General features: G+C 41.1%; 1 protein-coding gene across 2 annotated transcripts; it reads left to right on the forward strand.

The window, feature by feature from the left end:
* Window positions 1-65: 65 nt before the first annotated feature.
* mst1 (macrophage stimulating 1) lies at window positions 66-18545 on the forward strand. Of its 2 annotated transcripts, XM_037102139.1 has the most exons (19): window positions 66-204; window positions 383-548; window positions 980-1124; window positions 2640-2755; window positions 2848-2962; window positions 3989-4125; window positions 4909-5029; window positions 5153-5271; window positions 9312-9486; window positions 10498-10628; window positions 11231-11333; window positions 12592-12728; window positions 12857-12889; window positions 13002-13116; window positions 13198-13275; window positions 13858-14004; window positions 14105-14211; window positions 14656-14795; window positions 16306-16467. In XM_037102139.1, the coding sequence occupies exons 2-19, from the start codon at window positions 500-502 to the stop codon at window positions 16465-16467; spliced, it is 2130 nt and encodes a 709-aa protein (XP_036958034.1). In that variant the 5' UTR covers window positions 66-204; window positions 383-499. The 2 variants fall into 2 exon arrangements, with proteins under 2 accessions (XP_036958034.1, XP_036958035.1); XM_037102140.1 differs by lacking the exon at window positions 66-204 and having other exon boundaries at window positions 221-548; window positions 16306-18545.
* Window positions 18546-19730: the final 1185 nt, after the last annotated feature.

A 19730-nucleotide genomic window follows, 5' to 3' on the forward strand; every position in this document is an offset into this window, starting at 1 on the left:
TTATTGTAGTGACGTCTAGTGTCCGCACGGAGAACTGCGTCTGCCTCAGTCATAATAATGAAAGTGTCTGCACAGTGTTTGAGGTTTGACCGCCGGGTCCACTGGTGTCACCGGAGCATCAGGCGGACTGATGTGCTCATCCTCATCAATGATTGATGCTCGTATCGATCGGCTGTGTTTGGGGGGATTAAGGCCACTGTTTGAGTAAGAGAGAGCTCAGTGTTCGTGTGGGTGGCTGACTGTAACTCAGACTTTTATTTTTTGTTTCACTACTCGGATCTCTTGTCAATCTTTGCTCCAGCTTGTTCCTCTCTCTCTCTCTCTCTCTCTCTCTCTCTCTCTCTCTCTCTCTCTCTCTCTCTCTCTCTCTCTCTCTCATCAGGTCGACCCATGAGCGGATGATTCACACCAACGAAACTTGAGAGAAGATTCAGCTCTTCAGTGTTGACTTCCACCCAGTGTCGTAATTCAAGTCTTTATCGTCCACAGACCACGAACAATGAGACTGCTGCTGCCCTGTGTTCTCCTGACAGTCGGCCTGGTCACAGGTAAGATAGGTTATGATTGTCCTAATTGTCTTCAGTTGTAAATTGATCACTGCTATTTCACTTTCTGTGTTGAAATCAGCCAAAACTCCAGTTTTATTGTGTGTTTTGTGACTACAACTGTATCTATCTGTGGGTGTGTACACTCAAAACTAACAAATAAAAAAGCCACTTGATGTCACATTAGGATTATAGTGTAATAACTCTTCATGGCTGTGTAGCAGTGATCTGATGTTTACCTTTTTCTGCTTTTCCCTGGTCTCACAAACCAGCAGCAGTGTCTTGGTCCAAAGGTTATATGTGTGCAGGCTCGTGCCCAAATGTTGCAGCTGGTACCAGTCACCACCTGAACTGCACTTTTAAACCTGAACCACACACATGTTTTGTACACAATCTGCATCCTTATATTGTGTATCTACTCTGCCAACACACAGGCTACCGCAGCCCGCTGAATGACTTCCAGCGCTCTGAGGGCAGGGAGCTGGTCGCGACCCCCTGGAACGCAGCCCGAGTGCTGCTGTTACCGGGCCTGAACCTGGAGGACTGTGCCACTCGCTGCTCACAGTCTCTGGACTGCAGGTATCCAGCCTCAACTGCTTTAAGTACTCTAATTATACTGATTGTAAATGCAAGGAGGCACTCAACAAGCCTGCAATTGGAGCGGAGTCGTCATTATTAGTCGTGAGCTAGAAAGCAGTGGTGGGGTGTTTTAAAAAAAAAAGGCAAATACATTTACTTCAGCACTGTACTTAAAGGGTAAGTGCATCCAAAAATACAAATTCAGTCAGCCCTTCTCACCCACGTGCTGGTGGAGAGTCAGGTAAAGTTTCCTGCTCCACAAAACATTTTTCTGGAACTTCACGACAAAAAGAGCGTTGCAGCATTCTCCCCCCCGCCAAAAAAAAAAAAAAATAACAAAGCAGATGGAGACTTCTCCACCTGACAAAGCAGAGGAGGGAACACTGTAGCTCAAATTTTGGTGAATTTGAATTAGATTTATTTCTGATAAACTGAAGGATTACGTGTTCCTTTATAGTTTGAGAAACTTATCCTGCCTTGTAAAACAGATTTAATCTCTAAAAACCCTATTGGATTCCCTGGAAAATACATCACCAACTCTTGAAAAGAGTTGATTTTGTAGAGATACTCAATCACCGGACGAACACGTGATGATCTAAGAGAATATGGTGCATTTCATATGGGCACTATGTCGTTTGGAGAAGAAATTCAATGTTACTGTGTTAATGAGGTAAAGATACAAAGCCGGAGTTTGTTCTCAGAGGAAAATAAGGCCCCAGAACACTGTTTGGAGTTAGAGAGGTGGCAGGGTCCGCCACAAAGTAAAACAGTATGAAGCTGTGTTGTCCTTTAAAGTTAGTTTGTTTATTCAGTTTATTCAGCCATGAAAACTGGGATAATTAGTTTAATTAGATAATGATTGAACAAATACATAATTTAGTTTGCTTAGGCATAAAAAAAGGAATGATGAGTCATTTCAAATTCAATGAAAATCTTTCTCCTCTGATTAAAATCTCTCCCCCAAAACTACACGGTGCCCCTTTAAGCTACGGAGCATCTTCAGGACCAAAACATGTTCACTAATGATTTAGTATTGTAGTAGTAGTACTACTAGTACTAGTAGTACACATCTGTGTTTTACAACAAAAGCGGCGAACCATCGGAACAGAGTGACATTTTAACTAAAGCAATAATAATATTAGTAACAATAATTAATCATTATTTAATATATAATTATCACAATTATATACCGCATAATTAGGCCTGTGTCTGCATACTGATTTTCATATTTTGGCTTTCAAACTTACAGGAGGTCAGCTCTGGTTTTTGCTTCCAAATAAGCTCGATAACGTGGGGATGTGTTTTAAAACCTTTATGACCATTATGTATCAAGATTAGTTCTGCTGACAGATGTGAAGTTGTGTTAAAGAGAACATGCTGCATTAATGATCTTTAAAACCTGGCTGATTAATGTATTGACACTAAGAAAGGGATTCTTGATAACATAGTAAACTGCTGTAAGTTTGTATTCATGGATGTACAAAATCTTTGACTTTGAAATATCTCTCAACACAGAGCGTTTAACTATGAGACTCGTCCGACTGTCACCTGTAAACACCTGCCCTGGGTGGGTGATGGGAGCAACGCAGAGGTGAAGAGAAACGTCAACTGTGACCTTTATGAGAAGAAAGGTGAGACTCGCATGTGACGTTGAAGAGATCAATGGGATGTATAGCTGCCTGATTGGCTGTTTTTCATTCTTTTTTTATTTTTTATTGTGAAGTGTATGTCAGAAAGTGCATCGTGGGTAAAGGAGAAGACTACAGAGGGAAAGTCTTCACCACGAGAAGCGGACTCACCTGCCAGCAGTGGTGGTCCAAGTTTCCTCACGATCACAGGTGAGACACTTTGGTCTCCAGGAAGATCAGAACAAGCAGGAAGTGAAAATACTCAGACATGTAGATATTCATGCGCTTGTTAGCTGTATATATTTTGCGACAACAATGTGAAACCTACAACTTTATTTAGATCAACACTGACAAGTATTTTTAGATACATTGGTGAAAGGAGTCACTTCAGCGTCTTTCAGAACTCTGTTTTGCTTCTCTGGTCCAAAAACATAAGTGTCATCAACCTTGTTTCTGACAGCTGATGGCAGCAAGTCAAACAAACAGTCAGCGACTTGGTGGTGATGAAAAGCTGAACATCTAGGAGCTAAAGATCCAGATGTTGTTCTCTGTCGCCAGTGGTGACCAAACCGTAGCTAAGTGGAGGGTAAACTTTGGAATAATTTTTATCAGGCGACCAGACAGAGTCATTTCAATACAGTATGAAGACGAAATGTTGATGGAACATCAAGTGAAATTTTATTGTCCACGAAACATTTCTGGTGCTTCACAGTAACATAAATGGCATTGCAGCACTCTACGGAAGCCCAGAGGTCCCAGATTGATTTGAAAAGAGGTTATTTACACCTTTGACGTCGATGGCGCTTGTTCTCTTGTAACTCTTCTTAGCTCAGCAGCTGCAGTGACGGGATGAATAATGTACTCTCAAATCAATATTGGATCTCTGGGCTTTCCCCAGACAAGCTGTATTAAGCCATTCATTTTTGTTGTTGTCCCCGTCTCTGTCAGTTGTTTCAACATTATAACCAAAATAACAGTATAGTAAGTTAGTAATGTGTGTGTGTTCAGCTTGTTGTGGAATGCATTGGCCTCGATGAAGCTTAAAGTGTCAAATCGCTTTATGTTCTCTCAAATCGGGGGACTGTGCAATTAAAAAAAAGCTCCACCTGCGTCACTGCTGATCTGATGTCGGTGTGAAGACCCTCGAAGTTAAGCTGAGAGTCGGCACTTTAACCTCACAGTCGCCCTCACAGTCGACTGCACTGTATAAACTGTAAAAACTGCCTCTCGTCTCAGGTGGATTCCAACAGCGACGAATGGTCTGGAGCTGAACTACTGCAGGAATCCAGATGGGGACCGGATCGGTCCGTGGTGCTACACCACCGACCCCGAGCGACGTTACGAGAGCTGCAACATACCGCAGTGCAAAGATGGTACATCCCAGTTATTTATAAACATCACGATGCTTTTATACATGAAGTGTCCTGTCTCAGAAAGAAATCAAACATCTAGTTATCTCATTTTTCATCCTTTTTCATCAAACTTACGTTACAGAACAAGATGGAAAATTAACATCTAGTCAAAAAAACTTAAAGTCCCTGTTTTAGGCTGTTTCATGGACTGAACCACATAATTTGATTTAAGGGAAAATAGTGACACTATTATAAGGTGGTATACACTGTAATTACTGGCTTATTAATTTTAGCTTTTAAAGGAATAATTGGAAAGTAATTGTGATGGTTGGGAACAGTTTATAAACAGGTGTTGACTTCTAGAGAAATTTCTGAGAACAAACTCCTTAAATCTTAGTTACCAGAAAACTGATCCATTTAACAAAAAACATCCATTAATTTCGTTGGAGACTTTCTCCCCTGTGCTGATTTGTATGTTTCACACATTAATTCACATTCGCATTTTTGCGTGTTCGGCTGCCTGCTGCGCTCTGACTAAAAGATGGTTACTGTGGTAAAAAGAAGGTTGTAATTACCAAGTGTACCAGTTTAACACATTCTCCATTTCCCCTGTCATTAGCGCCAAATTACACAGTCCAGAAACCTTCCTTAAAAATGACAATAATCAGCTCCTTTCAGGGAAATAATTAGCAAATGATGTGTCCTGTAAAGTGAAATGTTTCCGTACGCCCGATGTCTTTTGAGTTTGGTGTGTGTGTGTGTGTGTGTGTGTGTGTGTGTGTGTGTGTGTGTGTGTGTTTGCAGAGGTTTGTATCACATGTAACGGAGAGGACTACCGAGGGCAGGTCGACCACACCGTGAGCGGCAGAGAGTGTCAGAGATGGGACCAGCAGTATCCTCACCAACACATCTACCAGCCTGAAAAGTAATCAAGTGTTCATCGCCGCAGCGCCTGTCCTGTGTCTCATTAGTTCAGTTAAACGTGGACTGGTGCATCGTGAATCTCACAGCTTTTGAACTGTTTTAAAGCCTTCATTTTCTTTTTTAGGTATCCCGATAAAAGTTTAGATGATAATTACTGCCGTAACCCCGACGCTTCTCCGGTGCCCTGGTGCTACACCACAGACACCGAGATGGAGAGGGAGAACTGTGAGATCAGCAAGTGCAGTAAGAAAATGCTTTTGTTACATTATCCCCTTTAGAAATACTCATCATCAGTAAGTACGTTTACTCGAGCACTGTGCTTGTTTTTTACTTCAGTATTCCAGTTTTCTACTACGTTACGCTTCTGCTCTATTACAACTTGTGGGGAAATATTGTACTTTTACTTCATTGATTTGATAGTTTAAGTTTATTTATGTTTTGTTACATTAAATGCATCTGATTCTTTACACTTTTGTTCTTACTGAAAATTAGAAATACTTATTTCTACACTTGGTTGCTGTTTTTATCATAATATTAAGAACAATTCTGAGCACTTTTATATTAATATTGAGCCAAATATTGCACTGTTGCTTTAGGTTACTTTGTTGCACATTTTTAATATTCGTTTAAATCAAAATTTAAAGATGCCGATTCTGCTCATTAGAAAAATGTTGAATGACGGATCTGATCATTGATCAGGCCGATAATCGCATACAAACATGTATAATTTACTTTTACTCGTACTTTTTACCTTTAAGTGCTTTTATTGTCAGAAAATGATTTTCGATAAGTACATTTAATGTCAGATACGTTTAGACTCGGATGACTTTCACTTTCATCAAAGTAACATTTTCACACACTGTTGTTACTTTTACTCAATTGTGACTTTTGAGTATTTTTTTATAACGCTGCCTCTGACAACATTAGAGAGCAAACAATTAGTTGGTTAATTGGTCATAATAATTTGTCAGAAACTATGTTGACAACGGATTAATAGCTCATTGTCAATTTTCGTCGAAGTTTTGCTGCTTTTCTTAGTTTTTCAATGATCATTAAAAGGGCTCTGTGGAACATCTGCGCTCCGCTTGAAGCCGGTCGTTAGTTTACATTAGCCGACTATATTTCTAGACTCTAGTATGCTACTTTTGCTCTCTGTTTGCGGAGCTGAGAGAGGCGAGGTGACAAGGCACTCGAAAAATGTGTATGAAGTCACATTCTTTGGACCGTCGTGGAAAACCCGACACTCGTCCTGCAGGACGAAATCCGCAGTGCAGCAGCATTAAAACAACAGACGAACAGATCGTCCAAAGGCTTGTGTAGACGACCGAGAGAGAGACGGGGGAGGTCTCATGTCTCACATCACGTTACAGTCCGCTTCCATATGGCCAATAAAAGAAGTGATTGATATATTACACAGATCCCCTTTGACTGAATATACCTGTGTTTTGGACTCGTGATAGTCACTGCAGACTTCTGATTTTTCAGTGTTTTCTGAGAGTTTACAGACCAAAGAATTCATTGTTTAAACAAGATCAAAATGATTGTTCCAGCCCGACTGCAGTGTTTTCTGTCCTAGCGTACGTTTACTAGATCGGATCTCTGGATCTTCTCGCCTGTTTCCTTCTGCTCTGTTTTGGCCATTAGTTTCTTCTGTAAAACCGAGGAGACGTGAACTGAATTGAGCTGATTCCTGTGCCATTAGCAGGAGGCACTGTGGAATTAGAGAGTCTCATTAAGTCGCTGTAATTAAATTTAGAAAAATCACCTTTTTGGTGTTTGTGCAAATTACTTACCGGAACTGTGAAACTCTTCACGACCGCCCTAATGACTCTCTTTGATTTAAGAGTAAACGCAGCTAAAGAGTGCGGATGTTTGTCAGCGATACGAGCCCCTGCATTGTCTCACAAGGCCTCGGGTTAATTAAATGTAAATTACTGTGTTTTCTTATTATTTAGTTTTTTTCTTTATACGGTTTTCATTTTTCATTTAGTTTGTGTGAGTTTTTAGTGTGTGTGAGTGGATTATCTTTAATATGGAGTGGAAGGAGTAAATTGTAGATAACAGCAAAATTTAAAAGTACTTAAAAAGGCATTTTGGACTTGTTATATGCAATGTGGTTTGTTTACCATAAAATTACAACTAAATTAAACTGAATACCTTTTGCTTTTAACATGCCAGTCAGACTCAAATGTTGAACCTTTACCTTCAGTACATGAGTAAACAAATAAAAAAGGAATTTCAGTGTTTTCTCCAGGATTTCGACATTAGAGTTGTGCAACATGAGCGTGGCAACACTGGCATTTCCACTGGGGGCGGGGATCACCGGGGCAAAAAAGCTCTATATGATAGCACCATCTTGTGGTGCAAAGAAAATCGATTCTTGAGAAACGAATCAACAAAAAGATCAAATCAAAATGTCACAGTTTCTCTCTCGTTTTGGCCATTTTCACCAGTATTCCGTTGGTGTAAATGTCTGCTAAATGCCCAAAATGTAAATGTAAATGTTGTTCTGTTGTTGTATTGGACAAACAAAACACAATCAGGAGAATATTGTGAGAATGTTCCTTTACATCTGTTAATTCAGATCCTGCATCTTAAAAAGCTCCTTCACCCAAAGGACCACAAACGAAATATGCTCAAGGGCTTTACTGTGTTTTAACCCTTTGACAAATATTATACAGTCAAAAAAAAAAAATTCTAAAACACTGACTTTATGTATAAAACATACAATTACATACATTCTAGGTAAATATATCATTCAAGGCAAACTATTTCCATCATGTGGAGTTGATGTGAATACATGAAACAACTCAGTTTGCCTAAATTAAATTGAGTTCATGCAGTTTGTCAAGTATTATGCCTAAAAGTAATCAATTACATATGGATTACTTTTTTATCTAATACTTCAAAAAATTAGAGTTAGTTAAATTAAGCAGACTGACTCAACATGATGGAAATACTTTGTGCGTCTATTATTCATACAGTATATATATCATATATATTTTATACTATTAATAAATAATCTCAATCAATAACCTGGGCTAACTGATAAATCATTGAACTGCACCACGGAGTTGGGCTCTTCGCATTTTAGGAATTTAAACAAAAAAATCAAATCCCTAGTGTCATTTTCTCAACGTCACACTTTTCAGATCATTTGATGAGATTAATTAAAGTTTTTGAGGCACAAAAACACTCTCATTTACAGTTAATTTAATCATTTGTGTCTGATATTTTATTATTTTTACACCAGAAACTTTGATTACCATGTTAGATTACTCAGACTTTATTATCCTGAGGGGAAATTCCTTTTCACAGCAGCGTGCCTGTCACACAGACAGTACATGCAACAGACAGTGTTTCAGAAACACTTCATATAACAGCACAAAGCAATTACAACCCACAGTCAGCCCGGTTCTACGGCTGCCGGGATCAGGCTTTTACCAAAGCGAGCCGCTCTGCACCTCAGAGCTCAGTGCCTCCACCCTGAGGTCACACTCAGTGGATGCGTGATGTCCTGTTCTGTTGAAGTTGCAATGCGTGTAATGGCCATATTGTTCAGCTTTGTAAGGCCGGCTGAGGGGAGACCAATTATCCTGGCAGTTGTGCTGTTGTGCTGTAAGTTTGGCCCGGTTCTTAACACACTGCATGTAAAAGAAGCAGGTGGAGCCGTACAGTAGGACGGGCTGGATAATACTCCAACAACAGGAGGAGATGCGGGGAAACATAAAGTCCTTTGAGTCTGCGGATGACTGATGACATTTTCTCCTTCTCCCTCAACTATTGTTCATGTCAAAAGTTTAACTGCTGGACATGAGACTCAGTCTTTGTGTCAGAGTTTCATATTGAACCGTGATTGGCTCTCAGTGTTTGGCTGTTCACATTTTAAACTCAGATTCAGTGTGAGCACCGAGAAACTTTCCACCTTCAGCAGATATATGTGAAAATGGCCTTCTGTCCTAAAACCTTCCACAAACATCATTCTGCACGCTTTTTGAGTGAAAGTGGACTTTAACCTCCCGTAACAGATTTATTATGCAGCAGTTTTTGAGGCTCATTCTGTACCATCACATTAAATGTTCTGGGAAAGAGAAAGAAAAAGAAACAGCTCTTGATTTCCCTACAATAACAGAACATAAATCACAAAGTCCTCTCTCTCCTTCAGTGGCCAGAAGTCCTCCTCGTACTAATATTAACCACATTAACTAACCTCCCCACCGTGAAGTCCAGAGGTGACCTATAATGCTAATTTATTTCCTCCTCGACTGTCCGCTCCCCTCCAGCCGAGGTGCAGGTTGAGAAACGCCAGCGCTCCAGCTTCACCACCAACTGTTTCCGTGGGCGCGGCGAGGATTACCGCGGCAAAGTCAACGAGACCACGTCAGGCATCCCCTGTCAGCGGTGGGACGCCCAGGAGCCTCATGAGCATCCCTTCTACCCAAACACATACGAATGCAAGTAAGTGACACACCATACAATGCAGGAGGGAGAAGGAGTTGAGTGGGATTGAAAGGTGAGAGCGCTTTGGGTTGGTGTTCTGCACTCATGGCTTCAGTTTGCTCCACACATGAATATTAATGTCAAAATGTCAGTGCAGTGAAACTTCTTTGCGATATTATTCCTCTGCCGACAATTGACAGGAGATGATAGATGGTCAGCAGCCGCACATTAAAACGCCGCTCGCACTCTGAGTGGCAGTGTGGATGTGAAGTGAATATTAAACCTGTTTGTGACGCAGCGATCCATTCATCATGCCAGACTGAATATTTGCGCCTGATCCGTCCGTCCAGGGAGTTTTTGTCACATCTACATAATCTTTATGTCTACAAAAATAAACAGGGCCAGGCAGATGCAGAACGCTATGTTTGTGTAAATAAAAAGGCTGTTCAATGAATAAATGATGAGACGCTGGACATTATCGAAAGTTTCTTTAAAAAAAAGGTTTGTGGCTTTGATCCGGTGAAGAACTAACTATGCGTGTCATTTCTATTACTATAGTCTTTTAAACAACAACAGGCCCGCTTACAGATTGCGCTGGTGAGGACATTCCAAAAATCACTCACAGGAACAAATTGGGAAAATTTGTGAAGAAGTGTGGGAAAATCATGTGGAAACAGCAGGCTGACCTGTAACGCCTGCGTCTGAGCAGGCCGATGGAGAGGGCAGACATCCCTGTCCACTTTATCTTCTGCTCGGAGGTGCGGATACCTCACGATCAGAACCAACCAAGCAAAAAACTAATTTAGTGCCATGGCAGTGAGTCAGTTTTACAAGAGACAGCAGCACTGGGAGTCTGAGAACGCACACAGAAAAAAGGGGATGTGCAGTTTTTACTCAGCGATTCACTCTGTGTGTTTTTGTTTGAGAATAAGTGGGATGTAAGTGTGGCGGCATGTGTGGCTTGTTTTATGACATAATAAAAACCAAACCAAACCACTTCAACCTGACTGTGCTCCGCATCTCTTCCAGGGGTTTGGAGGAGAACTACTGTCGTAACCCAGATGGGTCGGAGGCTCCCTGGTGCTTCACATCTGTGCCAGAGATGAGGACTGCTCTCTGCTTACAGATCAAACGCTGTGCAGACGACATCGAGGCTGAAGGTACAGCTTCTTCATTCAGATTTCAGCAAAAACGATGACTTCGGCGATGAGATTACTGTCAGCTATCATGAATCCAGGTTCCCTCTTGATGCAAGCAAAATCATGGAAGAATATTGGCCAGACACCAATAATAGTCTGTTTTTTAAGTGCTTTGATTGATCATACACATTTTTTTGTAAATGACAGTTCTATAAACTTAACTTTCAGATATAAAAAACTTTTCTTTTTAACTTGTGAACAAGGAAACAGCACAGTCATCCTTTTACAAATGAGTTGTCGGTCAGTTCACTAATCTGCTTTGCTGCTGTTGCTTTAATTGCTCTTGTGTAACACGTAGCTTCAGATGACTAATGTTAGCTGATTGTATCTGTATCTAGTTACTTGTGCAACTGGTACACGATGAATTGCATTAACCATTCTCATATTTTTAAGTGAGTCATAGGCTACATGTATTAGTCACAGTGGCTGCTGTAAACCCCCAAATTAAAAAAAGCATTGTTCTCCATGTCTTATATCTAATTTTTATAATGTTACAACTGCTCTGTGTGTGTCTTAATTCATTAAGGTCACCATTGTGATGAAAATTTCTCTTTTTTTTCCAGATTGCTACCACGAAAATGGAAGAAACTACCGAGGCATGGTCCGCAAAACTCGTAAGGGGATCACCTGCCAGAAATGGAACGTTAACACACCTCACAGGACCAAGTACGACAATCGTTTAAAAACTACAAAGACACAAAGATAATTTTTTTCATCCAAGAGGAAAAGGGTTTATATGCTTTGGGGACCTGAATGATGAGCTTTCAAGATTCAACATTCGTGATACTTTATTATCATGGCACTCCCTGTTAGAAGTCAAAAAAGAAAAACCAAGGACGGCACTCCCATTAAACTATGTAATGGCGCCACAGAGACGTTTTCAGGCAAGGCGCCCTTCTTTAGTGTATGTACTGGCAATTATAGGTTAATTATGGTTACCTCAACCAGCACAACAGGCACACCCAAATGAAGAGGCCCATCATCCCTCTTATTAAGAAGAAAGAAACACATGTAAAAAGAGCAATATTTAAAAAAACAAAAATACTGAATAATATGAAATGAGATAAATACGAGGTAGTTTAGACAGTTCTCAAAGTGCAACGTGCACATACGGATGCGTTTTTCAGTCTTGTGGTGAAGGGGTGGTGGGCATGGTGGGTTACAGGAGGAAGCCGTGCTCTGACATCAGGTCTGGTAAATGACACCCGATGATGCATGCGTACTAATTCTAAGCAGAGATTGAGCACGTTTTGTGACTGAAGGCACATTTCCACAGCAGAACTGGAGACAGTGACCAGGGTATAAATAAAGTTCAGGGCACATTTTACCCTCCTAACAGTCCTTTGCTAAGAGGGAAGAACTTTCAAAAATACAGGAACTTAGGGAGGGGCTTGCTGCGCTGAACAATTCTAATCGGTCGATTATCCCGGCTTTAATTTTTTTGCTGTAATTTAAAAAAACATCTTCAGCTGCTTTTGTTGTAGTTGTTCTTCATTGTGCTTTGACACATCAGCAGTGCCAACAATGAAGTCCAGACCTGATTGACCATTTACACTGAGGACCAAATCTAGCAGGAATTGCAAATGCTTCATACGGCGTCATCGTTGTTGTTTCCAAAAATTATGTTTTAAAATATCTGTCATTTTTTTCTTTAGACTGCTGTAGTAGCACAGAAAACAATGGACAAAAAAATACATTTTATTCCCTTAAATTGTATCTCCTGAAAACTTAAAGTTCTGGGTTCTTTAGCGAAGAAACATGACTTTGATATACTTAAGACAACACTGGGATGCTTTTCTCCCCACAGTTAGTTAATCCATTAAAATAATGTCTGTAGTTTTTGTAAAGCAGCATGCTCACCCCACTTATTTACAACATGTATGAGATGCTCACAGCATTAAAAACCATCTGTATGTTTTTCTAGGATAAACCCATGGACGCATCCTGAGGCCAATCTGACTGAGAACTACTGCCGTAACCCAGATGGGGACCAGCATGGACCCTGGTGCTACACCACTGATCCCAAAACTGAGTTTGACTACTGTGCCATCAAACAGTGCGGTACATAACTCTGCTTTCTTTTGTCTATTTTAAGATTCCTCTGAATGGTTTAATGCACTGCGTGGTGACAATTCAGCCAGAGCTGCTGGCAATTTAACAATTCATCTGTTTCTTGTGTTTCCAAACAGCTGGAGAGAAAGTGTCCATGACTGAGCCAGTAGGTTAGTTTCTGAATGAGCTGGAGGCAACATTTCATAGTCGACAACCGGCTTTCTCAAGCGTTTTCTTTTTGTTTTTTTCTTACAAATATATGTCGCCTCTTTGTGAACGCAGAGAGGGTGGAATTCAGCGAGTGCGGGAAGAGAGATGACCGCACCCCGAAGACACGGTTACGTATCGTGAATGGGATTCCCGGTAACTCGCCGTGGACAGTGAGCCTCAGAGACAGGTGAGTCTGAGAGCTGGTTATGAGCAAGTCAAAGACATCCTGCTGCTGTGCTGTGTATGACCTCCGACCTCTCGTGTGCAGGAAAGGAAACCATTTCTGTGGAGGATCCCTGGTTAACCCCAGATGGGTGATCAGCACCAAGCAGTGTTTCTCCTCCTGGTAAATGTTCTTTATTTGAAGGTTTTTGGAGCTGTTGGCAGGGTGCGCCAGTAGGTCATTTAAATTCACTAACCTGCTGTTTCAAGCAGCTAAAATCCACCATCCACGTACAGTGAGGTGCAAAACTTTTTTCAATATTCATTTGTCATCAAAGAAGCTTTGGGGCATCTCCAGGGGATTGGGAGTTTTGTGGACTCGTCAGAGATGCAAATAAAGGACTAACTGTTTGAACATCGGGGGGGAAATACAGAACTAGTGAGTGGGGAGATTGCCCCCTTTTCTCTTCGGTCCCAGCCCCCCCCCATAACGTCTGTGCATGTCCCTGAGAGGACGGCACCATTGATGTTTACATCCCTCACATTTTTCCTGTGAGTAGATGCACACTTTGTCACTGTCTTTTTGTTGCAGTGCAGTGATTCAAGATTAGACAGACATCTCATGAATTGCACTGACATGAAATGAAAACATGTATTTTTGTTGTGCAGATGAGCCGTCCCTTTAAGGATATCGCAGGATAAGGCGTGACATAAAAAGTGTTGTACTCTGCTTGAATTTCCATCTTAATTGTTTGTATGTGTGCAGCTACGTGGACCTGCCCGGATATTCTGCCATGATGGGAACCCTGTTTCGTGATCCTCAGGAGGGAGAGCCGGGCGTTCAGACCATCCCTCTCACCAAGATCGTCTGTGGACCCTCGGAGTCCCAGCTGGTCATGCTACAACTGGAATAGTGTGTACTGTCAAGTCCCCCCCCCCCCTTGCATGCTCGCACACACACATGCACTCAGACATACCAGTGATTTCACTCTGACCCTCTCTTCTTTCTCTAGCCCTGCACAGTTTAATGAGCGTGTCTCTCAGATCTGCCTCCCTCCTGAGCGTTACATTGTGGCTGAGGGGACGGGCTGTGAGATCGCAGGATGGGGTGAGACAAGAGGCAAGTATAATCCTATAGAGGTGATAACTTCGTCCTGAATTCACTACACGCTGCATTTCATGCAACTACAATATGCTTCTACATGGGGGGGGCTGGGGGCTGAGTATTTGTGTGAGGAGGGCCCACGAAGACAGAAGAGTGAATAGCTGTGGATGTAGGGAGGAAACATGCCTTCATACAGGGTCCAGAATATTGTGCCATGCCCTGTTCTTCTGTTACAATTATCAATAATAGATTATGTTCTCAGAAGCATCTTGTTTCTGCACTTGAAGTAATGTTGCATCTAAATGAGAGAACTGTTCAGATCGTTGAGCAACAGATGGCGTTGCTATTTCCAGACGCCTTCAACATCTGTCCCCCTTCCTCTTCTTTTCTTCGTCTCTTTCAACATATCAGCTGCTAACTGATTTCTCCTCCTCCTCCTCCTCACTCTCTTTTTCAAAGGGACTGGAGATGAGACTGTCCTCAACGTGGCCCACATACCAGTTATCAGTAACAAGGAATGTAACAATTACTTCAGGGGTCGCGTGCGTGAGAATGAGATGTGCACGAACTCTTTCCAGGCCGGGATAGGAGCCTGTGAGGTAAGTGTCCGTGCAAACGTTTTAAAGGTTTCTGTACATTTTGGAGATGCAGCAGAGGTTCTTCATCCCTCATTGTCCTTTTGAAGATACTTTTTGCGTTTAACTTTATTAGATAGGTTACAATAGAGGTGCAGACAGGAAAATAAGGGGTAACAAGATCACTAGCCAGAATCAATCCAGGAACACGGAAGTTAAAGGAAAGGTTCAACCAAAACAAAAAAAGTGATTCATTATTTACTTACCCCGATGTCAATGGAAAATCAGGGGAAGTTGCAAAGTCCATGAAACATCTATGGAGCTTCACAGCGAAACAGCAATGCAGCATTTTCCTAAATGTCTGAAGTAGATGGGGATAAAAACAAGTGAAATAAAATGTGAAAATGGCTCCATACAGCTGGTCCGGCATAATCCAAGTCTCTGGATGCTTCACGATTCCAGATGGATTTGAAAAGATGTGATTTACTTCCCGTTTTAAGCAGAAATCTTCAGTGTAGCTGCTGAGTGAAAACCTTTAGCACTGAAGTACAAACTCGACCGCGTTTAAAGCGTGTAAATAACGACTTTTTAAATCAGTTTGGGCTGTATTGAGCCATTTTATGGTTGTTGTTTTTTTATGTTTTAAAACGAAGTCCCCATCCACTTCAGTTGTCCATGAAAATGCTGCAAAACACTGTTTTACTGTGAAGCTCCAGAAATGTTTTGTGGACTAAGGAACTTTGTTTTTTGGGCTGAATTTTTCCTTTAATACTGTACACGTCTTAACCTCTAGGTCACCAGGACACCCAAACACACTGAACATTTTTCTTTGACACTTACTGCAGTGTGTCATGGCATTAAAATAATTTTCCAACACTTTTGGAACATGCACTAATTTGCTTTCTTTTTGCAAGTTGGATAAGAAGATCAATACCATGAAACAAACACCACAGTGTAAATATGAAGCGAGAGCCAGCAACCTGTTAGCTTAGCTTGGCACAGCTAGCCTGGCTCGCTGGCTCATGTAGCCCTGCCTAAAAAACACATTATGTTTTGTACAAATTTAACAAACAAGGTATAATGTGTTCATTGGCTTTAGATGGAGTGGTAGTTGGATTTTGAAAAAAAAAAATCTCTGTGCAAAGCCAAGCTAAATTTTTCCAGTTTTTATGCTAAGCTAAGCAAACTGGCTGCTGGCTCTTGCTTTTATTTATCAAACACACATAAGTGTGGTATCAATCTTCTCATCTAACTCCGGGTGAGAAAATGTATAAGCGCATTCCCCTGCCGCGCTGAGATTTAACACTTCGGATTCTGACGGTGAGGAAAATCTTTTTGATGACGGAAATCACTTTAAGTAAAGCTATACATACAGCTATTTATACGTTCCTATAAATCAAACACATTCACCATTTGGATAATGGAAGTGGACTGGACAAGATGTGACTGCAAGATGTTTCCAACCTCAGCAGTGACAGTCAGTCATAACAGAGACAAATAATGACTCCAGAGTGTTGTTCCTGTGTGTCTGCAGAGAGACTACGGCGGCCCTCTGGCATGTCAGAACAGGGACTGCTGGGTACTCGAGGGTGTGATCATCCCCATGAGGCGCTGCGGACACCCGGGGCAGCCCAACATCTTCATCAGGGTCTCTGTCTACGTGGACTGGATCAAGAAGGTCATGGAGATGGCTTAGAGACACATGCTGACCAGGGACTGATCAAATCTGCTCTCCAAGCCCTCAAGACCTGTCATCCACTTAACCCTATGCATTTTTGTCTTCTCAGATGCCTGTTTTAAATGAAATGAAAGTTTATCATAAGCAAGATGTTCAGCTTCTTATTCAGGGTAAAATGCAAAGTAATTTGTTTGTGGTGCTTCTGTGTAAATGTATTTTTTTTTGTGTGTGTGAATCATTCTGGCCAGAGTAGCTCACTTTTAAGTGCATCAGCAGAGGCACCCTTTGCAAGCAGCCAAACTCCAGTGGACGGACGAAGCAGAAAACATTTGTACTCCAGAATCACACTTAAAGCCCTATCCACACGCACACAATTGTTACTTAAAAAAAAGCTTTTGTTTCAGCATTTCGTACTCATGTAAACGGATTTTTCAGGCCACTGAAAGCAGAGGTTTTGGAAAACTTCTTCCAGTTTGAAAGATACTCAGAAACCGTTTACATCAGGACAGACAGAAACTGAGATTTTGGGAAAACGATAATAAACAGGCACACATGGATCATATGATTGGTCAGCATGGGACGGAATGGATGCCGCGTTTTTTTAACGTATATTTACAAAGACACAAATGGACGCTGATAAACAGACAAAGACAAAAACGGCTGCTCGCAACGTTTTGCTGACAAATGATCTGAGAGGAGTCTGTGGAGAGCAGTCACGTTTCCCCTGCCTCGTTCGTAGTATTTTCTGTTGCTAAGCAACCGACCAGAGTAAACAGTCTCCTTCCTGAAGGTTTCTTCAGGTGTGTTGTATGGGTGGAGGTTATTTTTTTAAAATCTCAGTGTTCGTGTGCACAAGGCCTGAGATGCAAAACAATGCAGAAAGGAAAGTTATTTTCGGCCAACACTTTTCCTCCATAATTTAGCATTTATAAGCAGTTTATAAACAATTAGTAAATGTTTTTTAAAAGAAAAACATTTTAAAGTGTTTATAAATATACATTATTTGTCAACAGTTGTACCTTCTCCTACAGCGACATATTACCATTTTGTTATATCATACTTTCATTCATTATCCATGTGGACACCAGCCTCCACCAGGAGGAGATATAGCTGTTGACAAATACATTAATACTCACAGTTTTTCTTATTATTACATCATAATGCAAATTAAAGAATTAAATGTTTACAAAGTGCTTATAAATGCTAAAGAGAGGGACCTAATTTTTTTTTTCTTTTTGCATTTACCAAGAGCTTATTGTAGCCTCTCAGGTTCAGAGGAGAATGACTGGAGCCAAGTAACCTCCAAGAACAGGAGGTGTTGGGGGGGTTTACGGCACACACTTTCCTCTCCTCTCCTCTCCTCTCCTCTCCTCTCCTCTCCTCTCCCCTCCTCTCTCCCTGGCATTGAATGGAGCTCCGAAAATACCTTCTTTGCCCCCAGCCTCTAAAGAAATCCCTCCTCTGCCTGTCTTTTGATGCCTGCCCCCACCTCTAAAGACATGCCTTTGTGCCTTATGCAGAACTGTATGCGCTGCACATTCTTTCTAGTTCTATAGGAGGATTTTTGTAACCCGGTCCTGATGAGCCCACGGAATTCAGCTTAAATAAACCTCAAGATCAGAGTCCAACCGAATCTCAGACACACCAGCCTGCAGAAGGCCACTGAACTCTCTCTCTCTCTCTCTCTCTCTCTCTCTCTCTCTCTCACACACACACACACACACACACTATTTCTCTCTCATGCACCCCCCCCCCATTCTCTCTGTTTCTGTCTGTCTTCACACCAACATTTCTTCTTTTGTCTGGACAATCGGGAGACATTGACGTTAATCTTTGTTTTTTGCAGTAATAGGACTGAAATTGTAGAACATGTTCCTTCAAGCTAACGACGGCCAATTATGCTCCTGCTGCAGCACAGTGTCTGAAAAAAAGATGGCAGGTTGACAGTTGCGACTCTCATTCTGCTCACTTTCATTTGGTAATATTTATAGTGGATGACTAATCAGATTCATAAATGACTACCAGTTCTCAGCAACTGTTGCTTCTGAGAAACCTGACTAAAATGTTCAATAAACGATGCCACACAGATATGCAAATAGTTTCTTTGTCATTTTGTTGTATGCAGATGAAGATAATGGCCTTGTTGAGTATGTAGCTGATTATGTTTTTGTTTTGTTTTGTTTTGTTTTTTACTTTCTCCAATGTACAATTCAGGTTCTACAGGATTTTATCTAATCTGTTATGAAACCGACACTATGAACCGTTCGAGTCCAGCCCTGCGCTTCATCTCTGTAACTTAAAGCTTTTTATATGCTGGTCTCATGCCAGCACGCTCACCTGACATGACTCCATGGGCGCTGCAGCATTAGCCGCCCCTGGAATGTGTATTCACTGCGGTTCAAGCGTTTCCATCTGTATTTATCAGTTTGTGCAAATTTACCAAAGTTTTACCTCTTGAAACAGAGAAGTGTTTTAGGAGTAATCCAGAGAAAATGAGGGCAGCACGGCAACAAAAAACTACGTCAGTCTGAAAAGACAACATGTCCACTGGAGGAGAGCTTTTTATTTCTTTAAAGGGGCACTGTGTAGTTTTGGGGGGGGGGGGGATCCAAACTCAGGATTCTAATATTAGAGTAAAACCTTAAATAAAATGTAGTTTGTGATTATTAAAGAGACATTTTAATTATCTTTAACCTGCTATAAATAAAGGTGTGGTCATCCAGGAAAAAAAAATGCTAAAACTTTTTTTTTTCTTTTGCTTCTGTGCTCTGATTATTTAAAGTTGCACTATGTAGTTTCTGGAGAAGGAAATTCAAACTCAGAATTTTAATATTTGCAACATTAATGGGGAAATAATACAAACTAGGGAACATTTGTTTTCTTCCCATAACTGAATGAACAAGCTGTTCTCAGAGGGAAATAAGAACACTGTTTGAAGCTAGAAGGGTGGCAGGGTCCGCCACATATAAACAAAGTAAAACAGTATGAAATTGTGTCGTTCTTCCAGGTCAGTTTGTTTAATCGTGGAATAAAAGAGCTTGTTCAGGCACACAAAATGCTCTTTCTAATTAAATCTCCCAAACATCAATAGAGCTTCTGCAATATTTGAAAATATTTATCATTCTCAAGGGGAATTATACAATTTAAAAAATGGAGAATAACTTTTCACATAATCACCACTGAAAAAAAGGGGGGAGATTTATGCTTGTTCTCGCTCAGACACACACACATGCATCCGTCCTCCTCCTGCTCTCTTTCTCGTGTGTTTGCATTCAGTCAAA

The sequence above is a fragment of the Acanthopagrus latus genome, chromosome 6, assembly GCF_904848185.1.
Source record: "Acanthopagrus latus isolate v.2019 chromosome 6, fAcaLat1.1, whole genome shotgun sequence".
Taxonomy (NCBI): domain Eukaryota; kingdom Metazoa; phylum Chordata; class Actinopteri; order Spariformes; family Sparidae; genus Acanthopagrus; species Acanthopagrus latus.

Excerpts from the sequence above, each read along its gene's own strand:
- mst1 (XM_037102139.1), top strand. The coding sequence starts at position 500 with ATGAGACTGCTGCTGCCCTGTGTTCTCCTGACAGTCGGCCTGGTCACA. Across the intron at positions 13,117-13,197 it reads ACAGTGAGCCTCAGAGACAG|GAAAGGAAACCATTTCTGTG; the intron begins GTGAGTCTGAGA and ends TCTCGTGTGCAG. Across the intron at positions 13,276-13,857 it reads AAGCAGTGTTTCTCCTCCTG|CTACGTGGACCTGCCCGGAT; the intron begins GTAAATGTTCTT and ends GTATGTGTGCAG.